At 39.0% G+C, this 22,781-nt stretch overlaps 1 protein-coding gene across 1 annotated transcript in view; it reads right to left on the bottom strand.

Annotated features, from left to right (window-relative positions):
• TMEM236 (transmembrane protein 236) overlaps positions 1–22,352 on the bottom strand; it is a 30,195-nt gene extending 7,843 nt beyond the window's left edge. The window contains exons 1-3 of the mRNA XM_058532864.1: positions 21,905–22,352; positions 9,485–9,557; positions 6,002–6,143 (exon numbers count right to left, since the gene is read on the bottom strand). Coding sequence (XP_058388847.1) covers positions 6,002–6,143; positions 9,485–9,557; positions 21,905–22,161 — 472 coding nt within the window. The 5' untranslated portion in view covers positions 22,162–22,352. The remainder of the gene's footprint in view (positions 1–6,001; positions 6,144–9,484; positions 9,558–21,904) is intronic.
• Between the last annotated feature and the right edge of the window lie 429 nt (positions 22,353–22,781).

Here is a 22,781-nt window from a genome sequence, read left to right as displayed (position 1 = left end):
CTCTCTCACTCCAGGCTAGTAAATGGCTACTTATTTCTTGAGAAGGCGAAAAAATCCTAGAACTGACATACTTTTCTGAAACTTCCTTCTTGTCAATAGCAAAGGGAGGTTATGAAAGGAAATAACCCCCCTTCTTGGCATGACTCCAAACACCGTGTTCCTCTCACGTACTCTATAACCCATTGCAAAACACAATATGGAAACCCAGCTCACACACAGTCTCATCTTGTATAATAAGCTTTTTCTTAAAAAGAAACAAAGGGGAACTCAAAATGCCATTCATTTTATTCAGAGAAAAGCAGTGTCCCTTTTTTCCTTTTACCTTCTGTGACATCTCTTACATTCTATTTGGCTAAGGTGTGATGAGCTCCATCTCAAGGAAAGCTGGAGAGCAAGTTCCTTTGGGAATTTGGACTTGGTCTCTCAGCTTCTAACTTGCTATTTGTCTCTGTTCCTAAGACTTCCTGTAATCAGAGGCTCTCAATCAGGGTGGGCATCAGAATTGCTTGCAGAACTTTAAAAATACTGCAGATGCCAGGCCTTAAAACCTTGCATATACTTTGAGCCAGAAATTGCCCATCCAGGCATTTAACCTAAAGAAATAATCATCTACGCTGCTGGGGCTCTTGCAGCATTTGGCCCAAGTCTCTGGGTATTAAAGACACTACACGGAAGGAACTGGACTAGGGCCACCGAGAGCAGATTTATTTGAAAAGCTTACGCTGCCAACATCATACCTGGCACCTCTTACTGATGTGACAGTGGAAACCACCTCCTCTGCAGAGCTCTGATATTTTCCACTCAAATAGCCTGTTGATCTCACTTCTTGCAAGTCATCTCTGACTATGCAGCTATCCCTAATGTAGCCAAACCGTCTTGCCACCCCGTTTGTACAATCCCCCGTGACCCCCTCTGTGTTTGTCTGCATGTGCAGCCCGTCTGTAATAGTCCCTTTCTTCTGGCAAGTGCTATTGCCAAAGAGTCCGGGTATGTGCAGATGCTCAGGGTCTTCTGAGGACACTCTGCAGTCATCACCCTGATATCATTCGGCTGTCATCCAGTGGCAGTTAACTCTCTCTGTCCCCAGCCCTGCTTGGCTAGTCACCTCACAGAGTGGCTTCTGCCTCTCATACACAGCACAGGGTCCCCCTAAACACAGAGCACCTGCATCATCCACCTGCACTCAAACCATAGCTTGTGTCCCCACCCAACTCAAACACGCATCGCCTTCCCCATTCTAACCGCATCCTTGCCCTTTTCTTCACAGCTCTTTTCACTTCTGATCAAGAGTCCGAACAGCAGGGTTTACAGTAGTTAAAAACTAGAAAAAACATCTAGTTGTCCAACAACAGGGGGCTCATTAATAAAACAAAATCCATTATTATAATGGAATATTATTCAAATAAAAATGATGCAGCAGAAGAAGATGTAAAAACAAGAATGATACCCACTATATATTGTTAAGAAAAAAAAAGTTACAGAACAGGTTTTTTTTTAAAGTGAAGAATGCCCATCAAGATGCTATCAATTATAAATCTCTAGTGTGTAGGATTATGGTTGATTTCCATTTTCTTCCTTTTTGCTTTGTTGATTTGATAACCTTTTGAAATAAATATGTATTATTTTGGCAAAACGGAAAACAGTAGAAATAAAACAATTCAAAATGGAATGTTATAAATGTTATCTGGTTTTTGGACGTGCTGGGCCTCAAACCTGTGTGGACTCCACCAGGATGGGCCTGCTCCCCCTGCAAAGCTCAGTTGTATTGTAGTGTATCGTATCATATCATATTGTATCGTATCGGATAGCACCGTATCGTATCGTATCATATCCCAGAGCAGCAGCAGTCATAAGCACACTTTGGGCACACTTTGTCTCTAGGTGGTGAGGTATCAGAATTCCTAGGAAGTCAGGGACTGGAAAGGTTGAGAATTGGCCACCTGAGTTATAGTACTGCCCTAGAAATAGGTACAACCTATGATCCTAAACAAGTTCCTAGATTAATGATTTTCAGACATTTAGCAGAAGAATCATTTTTTCAAATGAAACCTTACATAAAATACTAACTCCTAAGCAAAAAAAATTGTGTTGATCTGGTTGAAGTAGGAATTGGGGCACCAAAAGACCCCAATTCAACCTCCCCTTCCTGCCCTCCCCACCCCCAGAAGTTTTCACGGTACCTCTTGAAGCAGCTTTGTAGGTTTCCAGACTGATTACTCGAGAAACAAACAGTAGTTAGTTTTAAGAAGGCAACTTCCATTCCAGAAATAGGTTTGTCCATTCTGGGTGTGAAATCCAACTGAAGTTATTTTGACTTCCCAAACACGCCCATTTATTACATGTGTACCTGAGGTCCCTGAGGCCCAACCTTCCTTCTCTGTAGAGAGCTGTCTTCATCATGTCTGCCTACAAACGTTCACAAATTCCACATATTCCCTTTAGTCTTTTCTCACCTTCAACACCCTAGATAAAATGAAGTTTTCCTTCATCTGTGGCCCCATCATACTTTGACTATTACACTCTATTATACCACTTTGTAACATGGTGCCCCAGCCAGGCTCATGTGATTCAAATGAGTCCTGCAGGTAGGACTGAACACTCACACCCTAACCATGGCCTTCCTTATGTGTCTGTTTGCTTTCACTGTTTTTATATGAGGGTTAAGGAATCTAGGCGGGGGCAGGGAGGGGAATCTAATGGTGACCATGATTTGGGGTTCAGATAATATAGGTAAGGCTGATGTAAGGAGAAACCAAGAGACCACATGGAAAAAAGCTACTTCAAAAGAAGAGAGAGTCTGGCTCTACCAGAATTAGCCACAAGATCTAGTAGTAGGAGGGGAAATGATGGTTTCCAATGAAGTAGATTGGCCATTACTTGAAATCACTAAAGCCCAGCCGATCTGCAAGTACATATACATTCTGGGGATAAAAGGCTTGTTTTCCAAATGAAAACAGCTGTTCCAACACTCTGTTCAGGACCTCTCTAGAAAAGTAGAACTCAGTGGAGTGAAGTCAGTGTTCCAACTGGCAGAAGGAAGGTCATCAGTCTAAAGCGTTAGCAGAACATCAAGCAATAACCCAGAGGCAAGTAACAGCATTACTAAGGGTGTTGAGAGCACAGAGTCTAGAGGGAGTGGTGGGGAATGCCAAGTTGTTTGTCCATGATAGTGAGGACTGAGAAGAAAGCAGGAGCAACAAGATATTCAACAGTCTCGACCAACAAATGAGACCATAGGAAATCCACCTTGGGTCTGGTTTAAAAACAGGAGAGGGAACGATATGGGAGTGGAAGAGAGATGGAGGTCCAGTCATTAATAGGTTGGCATTGAGCTGGCAAAATCCAGACAGCAATGTTAAAGCGTGCTCATCTGTACCCTCATACTAGAAAGAGCTGGGGACACGCAGCCTCTTACAATAATAAGAATATTGTATTCATATCTTCTGCTCACCTGACTGGGGCTTGACATCATTATGCACTACGTACATCTGTGAGACTGCCATGCCTCAGAGATCTCTGCACCAGAAAGTATTTCCAAGCGAGGCTCAGTCTACGTGAAATGATGCACTTAGGCGTATGGCAGGGTAATCACTTGCTATGGAGGTATTTCAACTGGTAATAGGAAGTTAGCAGAAAGGATTCCTCGGTCCAGTGAAGACTGCTTTAAGCATAAGCATATGTCACATATAGAATAACTTTTATTTAAAAATTTAGAAAAGGAAAAGCTACACAAAGATCAGACTTTGGTAGCTTGGCATTAGGATGGCTAGGACAGCGCAAGAGAATCCATAAATTCAAGCATTGTAGATTACATCTAGCATAAGGTCAAAACTGCTACAAACCAACAGATGTGTATGCATTTCCAACTATCTGGACAGAGCACAGAACAGAATATATTCCCTTTCCCAACATTTTCTAAAGGGAGCCAAATTATTCTAAACCTTGTTCATCACCCACTCCTACCTGACCTCTTTGATTCTGAGGTACCACATGCAATGAAACCATATTTATAGCATACTTGCTTCTATTCAGATTTATGTATGGCAATTTATATGTTTATGAATTTATGCATTAAGTTCCAGAGGATAAATAAGAATACCCCATGGATTTAAAATTCACATAATTTAACACATACATGTTAAAATGAGTACAGGAGACTATTTGAGTTCAAATTTGCATAAAATTAACTGCACGTATAATTAATATTTACAAAGGTATTCTGAGTGAATGCCAGTTTTCTAAAGTGTGATTTTATTAATGGTGGAGCTATTAAACCAGGCATTAACCCTCCTAAGTTTGGGCAGAGAAGAGCTCAAGAAGGAGGCTCTTCCACCAAGAAGAAGTAGTTGTACAAGATGTTCTAGAGTCTTTTCCTCAAGACTGACTTCTTCGGAATTCTCTTATTTTGATTCTCAGTGTCATCATCACTTCTGGATATAGGGAAAAATTCCTCTTTAAAAATCCAACTAATCACTTAAAATATAAAATGCCAATAACTTATTCCCAAAAATATATGTGTGCATTTCTTAAAAAAGAGAGCTTTCGGGCTGGCCCGGTGGCGTAGTGGTTAAGTTTGCGCACTCCATTTCTGTGGCCCGGGGTTCGCAAGTTCAGATTCCGGGCGTGGACCTACACACAGCTTATATGCATCCCATATACAAAATAAAGAGGAAGATTGGCACAGATGTTAGCTCAGGGCTAATCTTCCTCAGTAAAAAGAGGAAGATTGGCAACAGATGTTAGCTCAGGGCCAATCTTCCTCACAAAAAAAAAAAAGAGAGAGAGAGAGCTTTCACTAAAAACTTGGACAGAAAGTTCACATTAACATGGAAAATACAGACTCATTAAAAACAGTCCAATTTCAAAGTAGGTTTGCGTCACTAAAGTGTCTAGAGAAGTAGCACAGGGTCTACCGATCCCCAAATCTCCTCAGTTAAAGACAAATACACTCGGCTCTGGAGGGCAGAGGTAATTAACTTGGGAGTGTCTTTTCCTCAACGGATGGTCATTGGCTGCCATCTTATCTACCTTGTCATCTGTGTTATGCTAAAAATAACAGTTCACCATCTCCCACCCAAGGACAAAGTGCAAAATATGAAGCTCAGCATCTCAGATTAACTGGTGGCCTCCCACTCAGTTTTGCTTTTCAATCTGAGGAGCAATGGTGACTGGAAGGGTGGCAGCTCATGATCCATAAATGCTTCTCTGGTGCTTTCCTTCCTGGCTCTAGGAGTCATCCCTATTACTCCAAAGCATCCTCCTATGACTCACTCAATACATCCCATCCACTCCATTAGGAAGTGATTAGACAAAACCTACTCATCTTAAACACAAAATCTTAGCCATACATACAATAACTATAGCATGCAAATATTGTAAATTAAACACAGATACCATCACATGAAATTAAACGAAAGTTGAGGGAACTGATGACTGAACAAACAAAATATTCAATTAACAAAATGCTTTTTTTTTTAAGGCCAGCCTATATTTAGTTTTGATTGATTCACCTGAAGGAATGTGGTGTATCTTGGTTTTATTAGCATGATTGTTAGCTTTTTGACAATTCACAATTAAAAACACATAATTCTCTAGAACATAACAGCAGTAGTCATATTAATTCCTGTGTCAAAGGTATCCAAACTAAACTCTTTATTTATTTATCTAAACTTAAGGTTTTAAGAGACTAAAAATACAAATCTATAATAATTTACTTAAATAATTTTCTTGCTAGAGTAAACATTAAAGTTTTTGGTATTAAATATTTGGTACCTTCATTCATTTATCATACTATCAAAATGCAAATAAGAAATAAGAACAACTGTCTAGACATCAAAGTAGGTTTAAAAATAATCATATTTAGGTATCTTCATTTGTGGCCTTCTATCTCTAATGTTAGCTCTAAGAAAAACTATCATTAAACATGTCAACAGATAGAGTGGCAGAAAGGTGAACGATATGTCAAACTTTTAAAAATATCTATATTTAAAAGAATACTTACTCTTTTGCCTTCCTCTAAGAGGATATATCCTCAGTTTTTCAATAATATCAACCAGGAACAAGGAAGTCAGAACCAGAGAGACTGCCAGGTCAGGTAATGTATCAGGTAAGACATCAGCGGAACCATTAATATTCTTTTGAACCTGTTTTCAGAAAGTCATTCAGAAGCATTAAATTTTTGTCTTTTCTTTGTTTGAAATTCTTCTAATAGTGTGAAAGTGGCACTAAATTAATTATCAATACATTTACTAAAAGACTAGAAGCTTGGTTTTCAGTTTCTCAGGTGTTCTTCCCCACAAGGTTTTGAACTATTTCTAAAGATATAATAAAGATTCACATCAATGGAAGAGCTTTCACTTAAAGATAGAGCTTGGTAAACGTGTGTAAAAGTATGACAGGATGCTCTTGGAATGGTGGAATGGGGAATTCCTTCCAATCCTGCTGCTGAGCAGAGCCTCTGAGAGTCCCAGCTCAAAGAGCTAGGGGGACAAATATTGGAGTTTAGGTACCTCCTTCAACTGATAAGATATCTACAGAAAAACCTACGGCAAGCATCATGGTAATGGTGATATGTTGAGAGTTTTCCCTCTGAGATCAGGAACAAGACAAAGGTGCCACCATGACCATTTCTATTCAACATTGTACTAGAGGTCCTAGCCAGTGTAATAAGGCAAGAAAAAGAAATAAACAGTATATGTATTAGAAAGAAAAAACAAAATATCATTATTTATAGACTATATGATTGCATATGAAGAAAATCTGATACATTATTTCTACATACCAACAACAAAAGAAAATGAGATTTTAAAAAATGATACCATTATTATTATTGCAAACTCAAAATTCCAAGTTTTCATGGAAAATGACAAGCTGATTCTAAAATGTATATGAAAAATATGAAGATATACTCTTCTGGATGTAAAAAGCTATTATAAGGCTACAAGAATTAAGATGGTGTGGTGTTGGCACAGGAATAGAAAAGTAGACAATAGAATAGAACAGAACTTAGAAACAGACCATGAACACCTGATTTATAAAAAAGATAGCATTGCAGAGAAATATGGGAAAACAGACTTTTTAATAAATGGTGCTTGATCCATTGGATATTATTTGGGGGAAAAAAATAAAATTTGACTCCCTACTGCACAACACACACAAAACTTAGTTCCAGATGGATTGTGAATCTAAAAGAGAACGGTAAAACAATATCTGCTCCAAAGAATAATATAGGAGAATATCTTCAGGACTTTGAGGTTCAGATTCACAATATTACAAAATCTTCTCAAACAAGTTTCTGAAAGCACTATCCATAAAGGAAAGAAATTGATAAATGGGACTATTTTTAAATTAAGAACTTCTCTTCATCAAAAGAAACCATTAAGAGTATTAAATCACAAAGATATCTGTAATACATATAATCAACAAAAGGCTTGAAATTTGAATATATAAAGAACTCTTCCCAAATCAATTTTTCAAAAATAAGGAACACAATAGAAAAAATGATCAAGATGAAAGAAGGCTCCATCTCATTAATTATTGGGGAAATATAATTTAAAACTACAATGAAATTCAAGACTATACCCACCAGAATGGCTAAAATAAAAAGACTTACAATGGAAGTGCTGGTGAGGATGTGGAGCAGCAGGAATGCTCATTCTCTGCTAGAGGAAATCTAAATCAGTATCATCTCTTTGGAAAACTGGCATTTTCTTTCACAACTGAACATTTGAATACCTTATGACCTGTCAATTCTACTCCTGCATATTTAACCAACTGAAATGCTTGACATGTGCCTTGAGAGACACATTCCAGGATGTTCACAGCAGCATTATTTGCAATAGTCAAAAATGGAAACAACTGAAAAGGCCATAAAAGGGAGAGCTGATAAATAAATTGTGATATATTCATAAAATGAAATACTCCACAGGAATGAAAATGAATGGATTGCAGTTGTACACAAAAACATGAAGGAACCATGCTTCTGAATAAAAGAAGTCAGATACAGATTAGATAGATAGATAGAGACATACTATATATAATTCTATTTGCCTTTACAAAAGGTTCAAAAAAACAGACAAACTAATCTGTGGTACTGGAAGTTAAGGTAGAAGTTAGCTTTGGGGAGTAGGGAAATGTAGTCACTGCAAGGAGCATGGGGGCAGCTTTTAAGGTACTGGTAAAGTTTCATTTTTTTGACCTGAGTAGTGTTTACACAGGGATTTGCTTGGTAGTATTCCATTCATATTGTATATTTTATGTTTTGTGCACTTTTCTGTTTGTATGTTACAATTTAGTGAAAAATTAAATTAAAAAAGGAAATAAATATAAACAACAGAGGGTGAGATGTGATGGAAAAGAATGGGTGATCAAACTACAGATATACCATCATTTTATGATAGCAGTGTTCCTTAAAGGTTGTAAACTGATTTTTTAAGGCTCTTGGGAACTTCCCAAGTGCTTTGCAAGGTGTTTAGGGAGAAGGAGGAGAAAATGATAAATCTAGATTAAAATATTCATGTATTGCAGCTTGATACAAAGTACACATGTGTGGCCTTCCAAGGTTATTCTATGCATTCATATATTATCCTAATGTAGCTCCTAGGAGATATTCTAACAATCACGTAATTTCTAATGATATTATATATTATCTGGTATCCACCTCTCTCACAACACTTATCACACCTGTTCTAATTGACTTTATTTTTCTTTCTACTGTCAATAAATAATTACTGAAGGTCATAAATTTTCTGAGCACTCTATCCCCAGTGTCTGCTCTCTGTCCACAGTGCCTAGCATGTAATATGCTCTTAATGAATATCTACACAACATAGAAATGAAATATCACAAAGTAATTGAAGTTGTGCACTCGGGGAAGTGAAAATTATATCTTTCACAGCACCTTGCAAATTAATAAGATGAGCAGGGCATTCTTCTTTGAACTTCTTGGATAATAAAGTTCTTACAGCCTGAAAGTTCTGCCTGTAATATTCCTGAGCTGTAGACATCCATCCATTAGAGTCCTTTTGAAGCTACATTTACTTGAAACATAAACTCCCAGTTATTTTCAAATAGATATCATGTGCAAATTATTTGTCAATGGACATATTATCAAAGGTCTTAGAGTGGGAGTGGTTGCTCCCTTGGATACTGTTCCACTCCATTTAGAACTGAGGACACTCATGCATAACATCAGAGTAGAAGAAACAAATGTGGACCTACTCTCAAATTCCTTGCTTTTTTATTATTTTGAAGTGACGTTCCTGTCTCTCACACACCAACACAGATGCAATTTTTTTTAAATTGGCTGCTGGACCTTCCTCTACCATCGCAGAGGTGACGATGATTTTAGTATGTAGATACTACAACACGGAAGAAGTCTGGATAAAATAAACTTTCAGGTATTTGTTTGGCATACTGCTCTATCAAACTCCAATAACAGAGGAAATTTTAAAATCTTGCCACAGAGGAAATGAAAATTCCATACCTCAGTTACTGCTACAGAAAAGCTGAAGCTGGGAAGCGTGGTGAGTACTACACACATCATCATAACAGGTCTCCTAGCAAAGGAGAAAAAATAAGCAAAAGCCGTAATGTACAAGATCAACAGTTCCTGTCATTTTGCTAATTTCGCACTTCCTGTTTCATTCATCTATAGTTTTTCTAAGAAGCTACTGCTTCCCTATTTCCATTTCCCAATGTTTGAGTATGGCAAAGGGGAACACGTGCAGAAACCAGAATGCTTTTCTAGAACAACAGGATGAGAGATTTCCAAGTAATTAACAGACCAGAGATAACTAAAAGCATCACATTCAACAAATGACAATGCAAGACAAATGACATTCAACATTTTCATAATTCATGAATCAGAATCCTGCCCAAGAGTTCAGGATCTGATGACCCACTGAAGAAAAGAACAGCGTGACTTTCTCAAGTTATATTAAGCTCCATGATGTAAAATTAATTGCTCGAAAAATACCTTTAGAGATGATATACTATTAGATACTTAGGGATGACAAAGTGAAAACATTTGGATATTTTTTACTTGAACCAAAAAAAATCATATATACATGAAAATCATATCATTTTTTAAATTTGTTTTTGGACCATTTCTTAAACCTTGCATGATCAATTAATCACATAGTTATTGAGATATGTATATAATATTCTATCTTATGACAGAGAGAATTAAAATATATGTTTAGCATCATCAATTTTTGGGAAGACAAAATATACTCAAAGTTTTTCTATAACAAAATATTTACCTCCTCTTTCCTTAATTAAATACATAGTATATTAATTACGTTTATAGGATAGTGTGTGTCTAAGTAAAAAAATTGCTGGAGTCTTTCAAATTACTGAGAATTTCTCCTTGGTCTTGCCATGCCTCCCTCTATCCCAGACCCCTCGTAGATGTTGTAGGTACAGATATAATATAGGAGGTGGGATAGCCCCTCTCTCATAGCCAGACCCAGTACAACCTGCTAAACCAGAAGTATGACAGGATTTAAAACTGGTAGCTTTGCCTCCTTTTCTGAGCCCATATCCAGATTCCTTTAGCACCCAGCTCTGTGAGACTGACTAGAGCATTCATAGGATCATCTTCTTGGCTTGACCTCTAAAAGATGAGTGTACCCAGAGATTATTCCTGCTCCTCTTCATTATCTATATTATCTCCTTTGATTATCTCAGCCAATCCCACGTCTTTAAAAGTATCCACTTACCCATAACTTCCAAATATATCATAATATATACATCATGTATTTATATGTACTAGCCTCTGTCTTGAGCTCTGGACTTGTACACCTGTCTACTTGGCATCTCCACTTGGATGTCTAACAGGCAACTCAGACTTAACAAGCCTGAGAAAGAATCCATGTCCTTCTCCATACCTGTTCCAATCATCATGAAATCCTGTCTGATTTACTGCCAAAATGCGTTTCGAATCTATCCTCTGCTAACACCGTGGTTCATCTCTCATCTGCAGTTTTTCCTACCCAGTTTCCTCTTAGTGCTTCTATTCGTGTCTAGCAACATTTTCTCCACAGAGCAAACCATCATATCTTTTAAATGTAAAACACATCTTGTTCCTGCCCTGCTCAAAAATCTCCAATGCCGGAAGGAATGGGGAATGGGTAGTTATTGTTTAATGGGTACAAAGTTGAAGTCTTGCAAGATGAAACGGGTTCTGTGGATGGGTGGTGGTGATGGAAGCACACCGATGTAAATGTACTTAATGCCAATGATCTGTACACTTAAAAATGGTTAAGATGATAAATTTTATGTTATGTGTATTTTACCACAAAATACGTATATTTGTGTATTTTTAGAGATTTTTAAAAATCTGTAATGGATGAGTAATTGAAACCTGTTACCCTAGAGTACATGCTCTACATGATGTGGTTTCTCTTGTTTCCTCCTACTCTCCTCCTCACTTAGAATGACCTGCCTCCCCGCCGACACTCACTTAACTCCAGCTATACTGGCCTTCTGGTTATTTTATGACCACACCAAGCTTGCCCCACCTTTGAGTCATACACTGGCTATTCTCTCTGCCAGGGACTCTCTACTCTTGGATCGTCCATGTCTGGCTCCTGTTGTCATCCAAATAAATATAGATATATAGATATATATATTTTTTTACAGCCCAATGACTACTTGAAATTCTGCTGATGATTTCTTGTTTATTGTTTGTCACATCTCTCTTTGCCCATCCCCAAGGTAAGTTCCATGGGAGCAGGGACCTTATCTGAGTTGTTCATTACTTTATCTCTAGCATCTAGAACAAGGTCTCTGAACATTTTTTTTGTGCCACAAACCTTCTGGGAATCTGGTAAATCCTATAGACCCTTCTCAGAATAGAATTTTTAAATGCATAAAATACACAGACTTACAAAGCAAAGCAATTATGTTGAATACAGTTATCAAAATTCTTTTAAAATTTTGGTATAGTAATATATATGCCTATCTAAGAACACACTGTCTTCTTATTTTCTTTGGAGTACTCAAGATCTAGGGGAAACTGTAATTATTCATAATTTCAAGATAGTGAAGATTACAAACCATATTCTGAAGTATCTGCAACAACTGCAATGTGACATGAAAAGATTTATGATACATGATATGAAAAATCTACGTAATAAAGTTACAGGTCCTGCTAATACTACTGTGGTTTGTTACCAACATTCATATTGGAAGGAAATGCTAGCTTTCAATTAGAGGTTAGTGAAAATAGAGATGTAACTTGTTTTTCATCCCTTCAAGTTCAAGTACCCCATAATGTTAGAGAATGTCTGGCACATAGTAGGAATTCAATAAATACAAACTGAATGGAGAGAATAGTTACAAATGAATACCAATCCAAGTCTGTGTTTTAACCGGAAATAATGATAACCTGTATTTGAAAATCTTGACTTACTACAAGCATATGCTTGTAATTTATTAATGAGTGTTGTGGGTTGAATTGTGTCCCCCAAAGAAGATATGTTGGAGTCCCAACCCCCAGTACCTAAGAATGTAACCTTATTTGGGAATAGGGTCTTTACAGAGGTAATAACTTAAAATGAGGTCATTAGGATGGGCCCTGATCCAATGAGACTGGTGTCCTTAGAAAAAAGCGAAAATGTGGAGACAGGTATGTATGGAGGCAAGACTACGTGAAGAAACACAGGAAGATGCCATGTGAAGAGAAGGCAGAGATCGGGGTGATGCATCTACAAGCCAAGGAATGCCAAAGAGTGCCAGCAAACTACCAAAAGCTAGGAGGCCTGGAACAGATTCTCCCTCACAGCCCTCAAAAGGAACCAACCCCACCAACACCTTGATCTTGGACTTCTATGACAATAAATTTCTCTTGTTTAAGCCACCCAATTAGAAGTACTTTGTTACAACAGTCCTAGGAAACTAATACAGATTTTGCGATAGGGAAGTGGGGGTGCTGTTGTAACAAATACCTAAAAATGTGGAAGTGGCTTTGGAATTGGGTAATGGATAGAGTCTGGAAAAGTTTGAAGATGCAAGATAGAAAAAGGCTAGATTGCCTAGATTGTTAGTGGAAACATGGACATTAAAAGAGATTCTGAAATCAGGGAGTGTGATACCTCCAGCTTTGTTCTTTTTTCTCAGGATTCCTTTAGTTATTCAGGGTCTTTCGTTGTTCCATATAAATTTTAGGGTGGTGAACATGAGAATATGATGTAATCCATGCAGAAATAGAAGTATAATGATGTATACCTGAAATTTATACAAAGTTATAAACCAATGTTACCTGCAATAAACAAAAAAATAAATTAAATAATTGAAAAAAGTAAAGAAGAAAAAAAAGAAAAAGAAAAAGAGATTCTGGTGAGAGCTCAGAAAGAAAAGGAAGAGAGGTAGAGAAAGCCTCTACCCCCCTAGAGAATACATATATTGTCGTGAACAGACTGTTGCTAGAAATAGGAATGTTAAAGGTGCTCCTGGTGAGGTCTCACACAGAAATGAAGACCATGTTATTGGAAACTGGAGGAAAGGTGATCCTTTTTATAAAGTGGCAGAGAACTTGACTGAATTGTGTTCTGTTGGGTAGAAAGTAGAACCCGTAAGCGATGAACTCAGATATTTAGCTGAGGAGATTTCTAAGCAAAATGTTGAAGACACTGCCTGAATTCTTCTTGCCGATTATAGTAAAATGCAAGGGAGAGAGACAAATTGAAGGAATTGCTAAGCAAAAAGGGGCCAGAACTTGAAGATTTGGAAAATTCTCAGCCTATCCTTATTGCAAAAAATGAGACAGCATGTGCTGGAGAGAACACTAAGGGTGTGGTGGCTTGTGAATCCAATCGACCATCTCAGCAGAAACACTGACACCTTGCACTGAAGGAGGACAGAGATGGGACAAAATGAAGGAAGGCTGCAAGACTTCTGGGATACAATAAGCAGGAAATGGGCTGATAGAGCTCTTTGGCTGCAAAAATGTATTATCCTTCTAGAAAAGGGAACAATGACTCTGACAGTACTTCAGAGGCCAGGGAAGCTGCCACTGTCACCGCAGGCCCAGAGGTTCCCTCTTCAGATCCAGAGGGCAGGGCTGCTGCCCATGGCCAAGAGGCCGGAGCCCCCACCCTGCTGAGCCCAGAGGACAGAACGTCCAGACACACAGGATTATTCTCAAGCCTTAAAATTTAATGAAATTTGTTCTGATGGGTTTCAAACTTGCTTGGACCCATAACCTTTTTTCCTTCCAATTTCTCCCTTTTGGAATGGGAATGTCTATCCTGTGACAGTCCCACCATTCTATGTCAGAAGCAAATAACTTGTTGCCTGGTTTCACAGGTTTACAGATGGAGACAAATTTTGCCCCAAGATGATTCACACCCCGACTCTCAGACTCTCATCCACAACTGATTTGGATGGTTTAGATGATGAGTTTGGAGACTTTGAGTTAATGACATTTAGATGAGATTTTGAAACTTAGAGTTGACACTGGAATGATTAAAACTTTTGGAGATGTTGGGATGCAGGGAATCTATTTTGCATGAAGGAAGAATGTGAATTTTGAGGGGCCAGAGTGCAGACTGTTATTGGATGAATTATATCCCCCAAAAGAGACATGTTGAGGTCCCAACCTCCAGTATCTCAAAATGTGACTTTATTTGGAAATAAGGTCTTTACAGAGATAATGAGTTAAAACAAGGCCGTTAGGGTGGGCCCTAATGCGACATGACTGGTGCCCCTATCAAGAGGGAAAATTTGAAGAAGCCACCTGTCTTTCAAGGCTCGCCACACCTGTCTTGAACTCTCCAACATGTAACAATAACATTCCCACTCTCTACTAACCCTAGTGAGCTCACTACATGCTAAGCATTGTAGGAAAGCATTTTACAGATGTTACTCAAACCCCACAACAACCCTCTGAGTAAGTATCATCCCTATTTTATAGATGAAGAAACTCATGATGAGAGTTTAATTAATTTGCCCAAGATCCCACAGCTAGAAGATAAAAGATGAGTTCTAATCCAGGCCTTTCTGACTCCAAAACTCCTGCTCCTATCCACTCTGCAATACTGCCTACCCGATTTCTCTCTACTCCCCACTTTCTCAGAAAGTTGGTCCTCTCCCACCCCATAAAGAATCCATGCTTATTCCTAACATCAGCTCATTGCTCATACTCACCACCGCCTCCGGAATGTCTCCCCATTCCCATCTTTCCAAGCTCGGCTTAAATCCAGCTTTCCTTGTGAGACTTTCTCTGACTACTCCAAAGCACAGTGATCTCTTAATAAACCTGAGTCCACAAACCCCATGTATTGAACACCTGCTGAGTGCAGGCCTTTGTGGTGGGCTGATGGGGTGAGATGGGGGGTAGGGAGGATGAATCAAAAAGGGTACCTTCCCTACTGTTAGTATTAAGCTTTGATGACTCTCTTCTCCAGGCTAATAAAGAACTCGTGGTGGGTCACACATTGTTTAGTGTATATAGTTTTATATTACTTTCTAATTTTTTCATGTGTAATTGTACAGTCTCCACAGCCCCCTGACGGAGACCAAACCTAATGTAGGCAGGTATTCTCCTACAGTAGCCTGGGAATAACGCTGGTTAGAATGAAGAATCTGTGTAGGGCCATGGTTTGGAAAAGTAAATAAAGGTCATGGAGTGGACGGTCTTGAATAAGTCCTAGGATATGGTAACTAGTATACCTGCTGTCCACATGTGGATAGGTCTGCCACACACAACGGCTACTCAAGAAATGTTTATTAAAAGAGTGACTGAGTGCAGGAGAAATGAGAACCAGAAAGAAATTCAAATAGGTAAATTCATAGCTATTCTAACAAACCCTGAGAGTGCCTAGTGGATCACTGGTAACCAGGAGGATTTCTAGTAAAACTGCGCCATCTAACACATTTACTAATAATTCCAAGGGAGATAAGAAAGATATGCTTATCTTATTTGCAGATGACATAAAATCAAGTGGGACAGCTAGCATTTTGAATGACACAATCAGGATTCAGAAGATTGCAATTGATTAGAAAAATGGCTAAAATCAATATAATGATATCCAATAGGGATAAGAGTAAATTACTGAATTCGAGTTTAAAAAAATAGGCCAAGTATTTATCCATCCACCCATTCATCTAAACTGTTGTTAAATATGTGTATATACTCTGTTCTAAGGAAAGACACGTAAGACACAGTCTGGCTTTAAGGCACTTACAGGCTCACAGGAGTTGCCTAAGCACAAGATGAGGAAACCCTGCGTTGAAAGCAACTTTTTCCAGGAGTTTTAGTCAATCGCCCCCTCAGTTATGAAACAAGTGACACAGTTGCAACTGAAGACAATAGCATCATATCAATAGCTGAAGTCAATAGCTGCATCAACAGGTCATCAGCGTATCCCTGAGATCACATCTAGACATTAACGAGTCAGCCAGCATCCCGAGGAGACGTACAAAAGAGTAAAAGGTCCAGAAACCACAGGACAAGATTAACCATGAAACCTGGACACTGGAGAGGAGAAGACTTAGCAGACTGGGATGTGATGTGGTTGAGATGGCAGAGTGACGTGGCTCTCTTCAAATATTTGAAAAGCTTTAATATAGATACAGTGATCTCAGAGGAGAAGTCACCCCTGGAGACAGAGTTTTGGGAGTTGCCATCATACAAGTGACAGTTTATGTTATGAGAGCCAATGAGAGTGTTTGAAAAGCAATAAAAAGGGGAAATCAAGGGCACTGGGTAGAGCTCCTGGCCAAATTCACTGGCATATAAAGGGAGGGCAGAGGAGGCGAGTCTACAAGAGAGACGGGGAAGAAGTTACACAGTGGCAGATTTTATTTCAATATAAGGAAATAAGGAAGACTACTCTAATAATTAGAGACACAAAAAGTAGTGAGTTCCCTTTGAAATCAGAAGCAGACTGTCCATCTGTATCATGAGAAATAGTGCAGTAGATAAACTCTACTGTGCCTTCTGGCTTTAGGATTCTGTGGTATAATGTCAACACTGAATTCTACAAGCAAAGGGAGTAGATTTTTAAGGGGTAGAACTGGCGTGCAGAAAACTTTGTTCAAGATTATTACTCTGTCAATGAGGACCGGGAGGGAAGGAGGGGAACAGAAGAAGCGAAAGGCAAGACATCAGTTGATGAAGGCCTTCAGAGCCCCAAGTGTTAGTTAATAAAATGCTCTGCATGTTTCCTTAAATGCAGACAACCAGGACAAATGATCTGACTATCCAAAAATTTAGGGAACCATGCCAGAAACTCAAGTGTGTGGTGGCCCAGGAAATGGGTAAACAGTCATGGAGAACAAGGGGCTGATGCAAAAATGATGAAAAAGGAAGAATTGACAGAATCTGGTGACTTATGGCGTATGGTGGGAGGGAAAGGCAAAAGGAGTTACGCTCTTGCTGGCCTACTGGACATGGAGGGGTAAGGAAGAGAAAGCCTGCGGTCAAGTACGACCAAATTTTTGCTACTGAGTATTTAAGAAGATGACAGACCCACTGAGAGAAGGGGGAGTGTTCTGGGTACGAGGAACTGTTAAGCACCAATGTTTAGTTTGTGATAACTTGCCGATGACCTTCTCAGAGGTGCTGAAAAGAGCGAGCTCTATTTCCTCCAGGTTAGCCAGTCTGTCCAGAGGTGCCCAGATGTTATTGCTGCTGTGGAATGGTAAGGTGCTCAAGACACCAGGCTCTAGAGACAGACCTGGGGTCAGTGTTGGCCCCACCACTCACTGGCTGTGTGGACTTTTCACCTCTCTGCCCCGATTTCCTCACTTGTAAAATGGGCACTGTAGATGTTCTGACATGTAAAAGTCAGAGAACTAACTAAAATAACACAGGCAACGTGTTTACAAGTATGCTTGGTGGGCAGTAACTGCTCAGTAAACATTTGCTCTTATTTTACTATGACTATGACCACAATTACTGTCACTACCACTCCCTTAAAGTAATCAACAGCAAAATCTTGTTGAATATGTCAAGGGCTTACGAAAGGTAGAATGTAGTCCAAAATGTTGGCATCCTTCCAACTTGGCACTGCCCAGGATCCCTGACACATCATGGTCTAAAGTAATTGTATTCCGAAGGACATCAGGGAATTCCTGAAACATAGACTTTGGTCTCATGGCAGTCTGGGAATCCCCAGAAGTCCTCCAGGATTATCCCACCCCAGGGTACCCTCTCCATGGAGATCTGCGCCAGTTTCGGGCCAAGCTTGTAGCTTAATGGTTTCCCACATTCGCTGATATCTCAGGAAAGGATTTCTCTTATTTACGGGGATATACAATTTGGTGTGTGTATGAATAGCTTTTCTTCATTCCTTGAGCCATCTCCCCAGTCTGTTATGAATTATGACAAACATCCCTAAAAAGAAACAATCATTCTAAAAGAATGAGTAAGTGTTTAACAAGAGTGAAGGAAAGAGCACTGGATTAAAGTTCAGACTTTACTGTTGACTTAAGATGTATGTCAAGCTCTCTGACATTGTTTCTTGCCTTATAAAAATGGGAATTATATGCACTCAGTCAACTTCACAATACTGGAGTGCAGGTCAAGAGCGAAAATGAAACACAAAAGCACTGTGTATATGCAAAATATAAGATATTTGTAGGGGATGGCCTGGTGGCGTAGTGATTAAGTTTGCATGCTCTGCTTTGGTGGCCCGGGGTTTGCAGATTCAGATCCCAGGCGCAGACCCACCCACTGCTTATCAAGCCATGCTGTGGCAGGCGTCCCACATATAAAGTAGAGGAAGATGGGCATGGATGTTAGCCCAGGGCCAATCTTCCTCAGCAAAAAGAGGAGGATTAGCAACAGATGTTAGCTCAGGGCTAATCTTCCTCACCAAAAAAAATAAAATAAAATATTTGTGATATCACTATATTGGCCCTCATTATTCTCAAAGAATAAAAGAGATAGGAGATTCTTCAAACTCAAAGAGTATCACTTACAGCATACCATTTTCTTCAGTTTTATCATCACTTCTACCACTTCTCAGAGTCATTCTGAGGATTAAACATGACTACGTTTTTTTTTTTGTTGTTTTTTTTTTTTGGTGAGGAAGATTGGCCCTGAGCTAACATCTGTTGCCAGTCCTGCTCTTTTTGCTGAGGGAGATTGTCGCTGAGCTAACATCGGTGACAATCTTCCTCTATTTTGCATGTAGGACGCTGCCACAGCATGTCCTGACAAGCGGTGTGCAGGTCCACACCTGGGATCTGAACCTGTGAACCCCGGGGTGCCGAAGTGGAGCACATGAATCTAACCACTACACCACCAGGCTGGCCCCAAGATCATGTTTTAAATAGAAATACTAAATTCAGCCTGAGGTAATAACTCATTGAGTCCTCACTATGTGCCAGGCACAATGCTCGTAACTCAACATGTATAATCTTATTCAGTTTCTCAAAACAACACTCCAACGATGAAACTAGGTTGTCCCTGTTTTGCTATGAGAAAACTAAAATTCAAAGAATTTAAAGAACTCACACAAGGTCTGACAGTCAGTGTCAAAGCTGATGTGAACTCAGGTCTGCGTCTCTCAGCTGTTTTGCCAGGCCACACCCTTTACTAGCTGGATGACTCACTTTCTCCTGAAGACCAGCCCCACAAGGCTCATCATGCTAACGTGGACCTACAAGGAGGTTCTCATACAGGCTCATCAACAATATAGCTGACACTGAAAGAGCTGGATTTTTCTTGAAACACACTTGGCATTCAAAGTCAGAAAGAATAAAGGAAAAATTGCACAAGATAAAGGAAATAGCACAGAATCAGATCAATCTGGGATCACAAATCCCAGCCCCACCAAAGTTAATCACTTCTTTCAATTTCCATTTTGTCATCTAGAAAATGAGAACACTAGCACGTACCTCACTGGGTTGTTGTAAAGTTTAAATATAATAGTACAGAATGCATAAAGCTCCTAGAATAGTGCTCAGTAATGACTTCTCCTCTTCTATGCCATTAAGAGATAACGATATGATAGTGCTCATGAATGAGGCCATGATAAATAGTTTCAGTTTCAGTGAAATTACAGACAACCTGTCCTACATCTAAAACTGTTTCCAACACTTGTGACCACACACACCCACAAACAGAAACAAAAGACCGGAAGGGTATTTCCCAAAAGAAATCACTGAAAGATATATTGCTGTGACCGCCTAAGATGCTTTAGCACCAGGGAAGTACCTGGACCAGACGTACGAAAGGAAACACGTGCACGGGGGAGTGGAAATGAAAGACTACTCTCTTCCTTGTTCTCGATTGCCGCAGGAGATTGGGACCTCACCCTTCAAAGAGGCAGTTTATGGTAGTCGTTGAAAGTACCAATTACAGAGGCAGACAGACGTAGGTCCAAAGTCTGGCCTTCCACTCACTAGTTAACTGACTGGGAAAGTTACTTAACCTCTCTAATCATCAGTTTCCTCTTAGAAATAATGATAAACTCATGAAAATATCTACTACACAAGGTGGTACAGAATGAAATGAAATTCATACATGTGTCTCATGACACACAATAAGTGATCAGTAAAAAGCAATTACAGCTTAATAATAAATATTAATAATAATAATAAGTGATATGGGAAGGTTCGCCGCCTGAATGACAGTCAGAACCTAGGGTCCTAGGGATTTGAGCCAATGTAAAAAAAGATCAAAGAGTGCCTTCCTGGGTTGGCAAGGGCCAGCTTCTCAGTGGTTTATCCCTGTGGTCATCCAGACCTCCCACCATTCCCTCAAAACTTCCTAGCCCAGCCAGGAGTCCTGGACAGTCAGAGAAACTCCTAGGGGGTGTGAGGGGTGGAGGGCCCAGCACAGCTCCAAACCTACCCCTTTGGTGATCCTGAGGCTTTGGGTGAAGGTTTGGAAAACCCCTAAATCCCGCTGATAAAAGGAGCGCCAATCAAATGGTTTATTTCTGGAAACCCCTCAAGAGCTCTGCTCATGGGGAACTGAAAGTCCCCTGGCAAGGTTGGCAGGTTCGCATTTGGTATCAGTACCTAAAGAGTGCTTCGTGAATGCCACACTTCAGCTCTCCCCTTCTGCACCCTCCCAACAGTATTTCTAGCTATACTGCTGTATCTATTATTTTTACATTTCTGTCCTTGCTTGTGTTAAAATTCCCAGCTCCTTCCTTTTCAAACTTGTTCTATGTTGCTCGACTTTAAAATAAAAGATCAATATAAAAGGAAATTTAACTTATTAAAGAAATCCCAGATGAGTAAGAATCAGATCTGAAGATCTATAAAGAAAAACAAATTAGTATCAGAGATTATTTGTTCTCAACGCCTTAACATGGATCAATACAGTCATTAGGTAAACTGTCAGTTAAATCAACATTAAATCTTAATTTACTGAAAATATTTTTGTATTACTATTGAAGTATTTCCTCCTCACCACCAGGGTAATAGAATTTGCCAACATAGTAAAGTATTATTTTTTAAAATCTAAGTAAAGGAACCAGTTGCTTAAAAATCTAAGTTGGTTAATAGTCAAAGGATACCTTAGACCTGCAAAACAATGTAAAAATTTAAAAATAGACAGTACTTTCCGTTTTGCACAAAAGTAAAATTCTATATTATAATCTTGCAACTATGATTTCTGTAAATTAACTGTGATAACTTTATGCAGTTTTGTGTATAGAGGAATCAAGTCCAACATTTACTACTCAGGGTATCATAGACTCACGCTAACTGCAATCTAATGAGCACATGTAATTTGTTATTATCAGTCAGTAAAAACGATCCTATAAAAATATGGAAGATACCATATTATCAATACATTTATAGAAATGGTGATGATTACTTCTCAATAATCTCGCATGTTGTACATTTGTGCTGTGCTAACATCCTTACATATAGTACATGAGAAAATATCTTTGAAAGCATCACAGGGATTTCCCCACTAAAGAATTCTTTTACTTACCATCCTTTAACTTTTTTGTAAAGATGACGCTTCTTGTATAAGAGAACTTTTATGGGAATCCAAATCAACAGAGTCACTAAAGCCACATAGCCAATCGAACAGGAAACAATCAGCCAATAATAAGTTCTCCCAGACATATTCGTGGTCCTTTGATAGGCAGTGGCAAACTGTTCCATAGTCACAAGTGTGGGAATGGAGAAAGCAGCAAACTCAAGGAGCTCAAAAACTAGGAGCTTAATTAGTTTTCCAGAAGCCATTCCGAGGAAGTATGAGGATCAAACGCTCCCCCTTTGTTCACGAGCAGCATACGGACACAGATACTGAACTAGGATCCAGTTCCTTGTACTCAAATCACTAACCAGTGACTTTTTATTGACCCTCATATGGTTCAATGATCTTCCAACTTAACAACCGAGGTCTCTTAAAGAAACAGAGCAGTTGTGGAAGTGATCACTTAATGTGTTTGCACATCCGTTACTAGAAGTCAAATGAACTTCAGGACATGCTTTGGAGCATTGGTAAAAACAGGTCTTTTAATGTAGCTTTTATTGCTAAGTTGAGCACAAAAAAAAACCATTTATGTAATATTTAACACTTGTTAAACAGAACTATTGGAATAATCAAGTTTTAGAGTTAAAAGAGGAGGCATAGGTATAATCCAATCCACTATTTTTATTTCTAAGCAAATTCAGGCAAAGAGAGATACCCAAGACCTGAGTCTTGACACTGGAGAACTACCCCTCATTTTTCTTCAAAGTGCTTGAAAAGGGAGTTTGGATTCACTTTGCCAACTTCCTAACCATTCTTCTTCCTGGGACTTGAAATATTTATTTGTTCTTGCACATTAATTGCTATGTAACACAGATTAATGTTATTT

This window comes from Diceros bicornis, chromosome 36 (genome assembly GCF_020826845.1).
Source record: "Diceros bicornis minor isolate mBicDic1 chromosome 36, mDicBic1.mat.cur, whole genome shotgun sequence".
NCBI lineage: Eukaryota > Metazoa > Chordata > Mammalia > Perissodactyla > Rhinocerotidae > Diceros > Diceros bicornis.
Note: the sequence above shows the minus strand (reverse complement) of the source record. Positions and strands in the feature narration are given on the sequence as shown.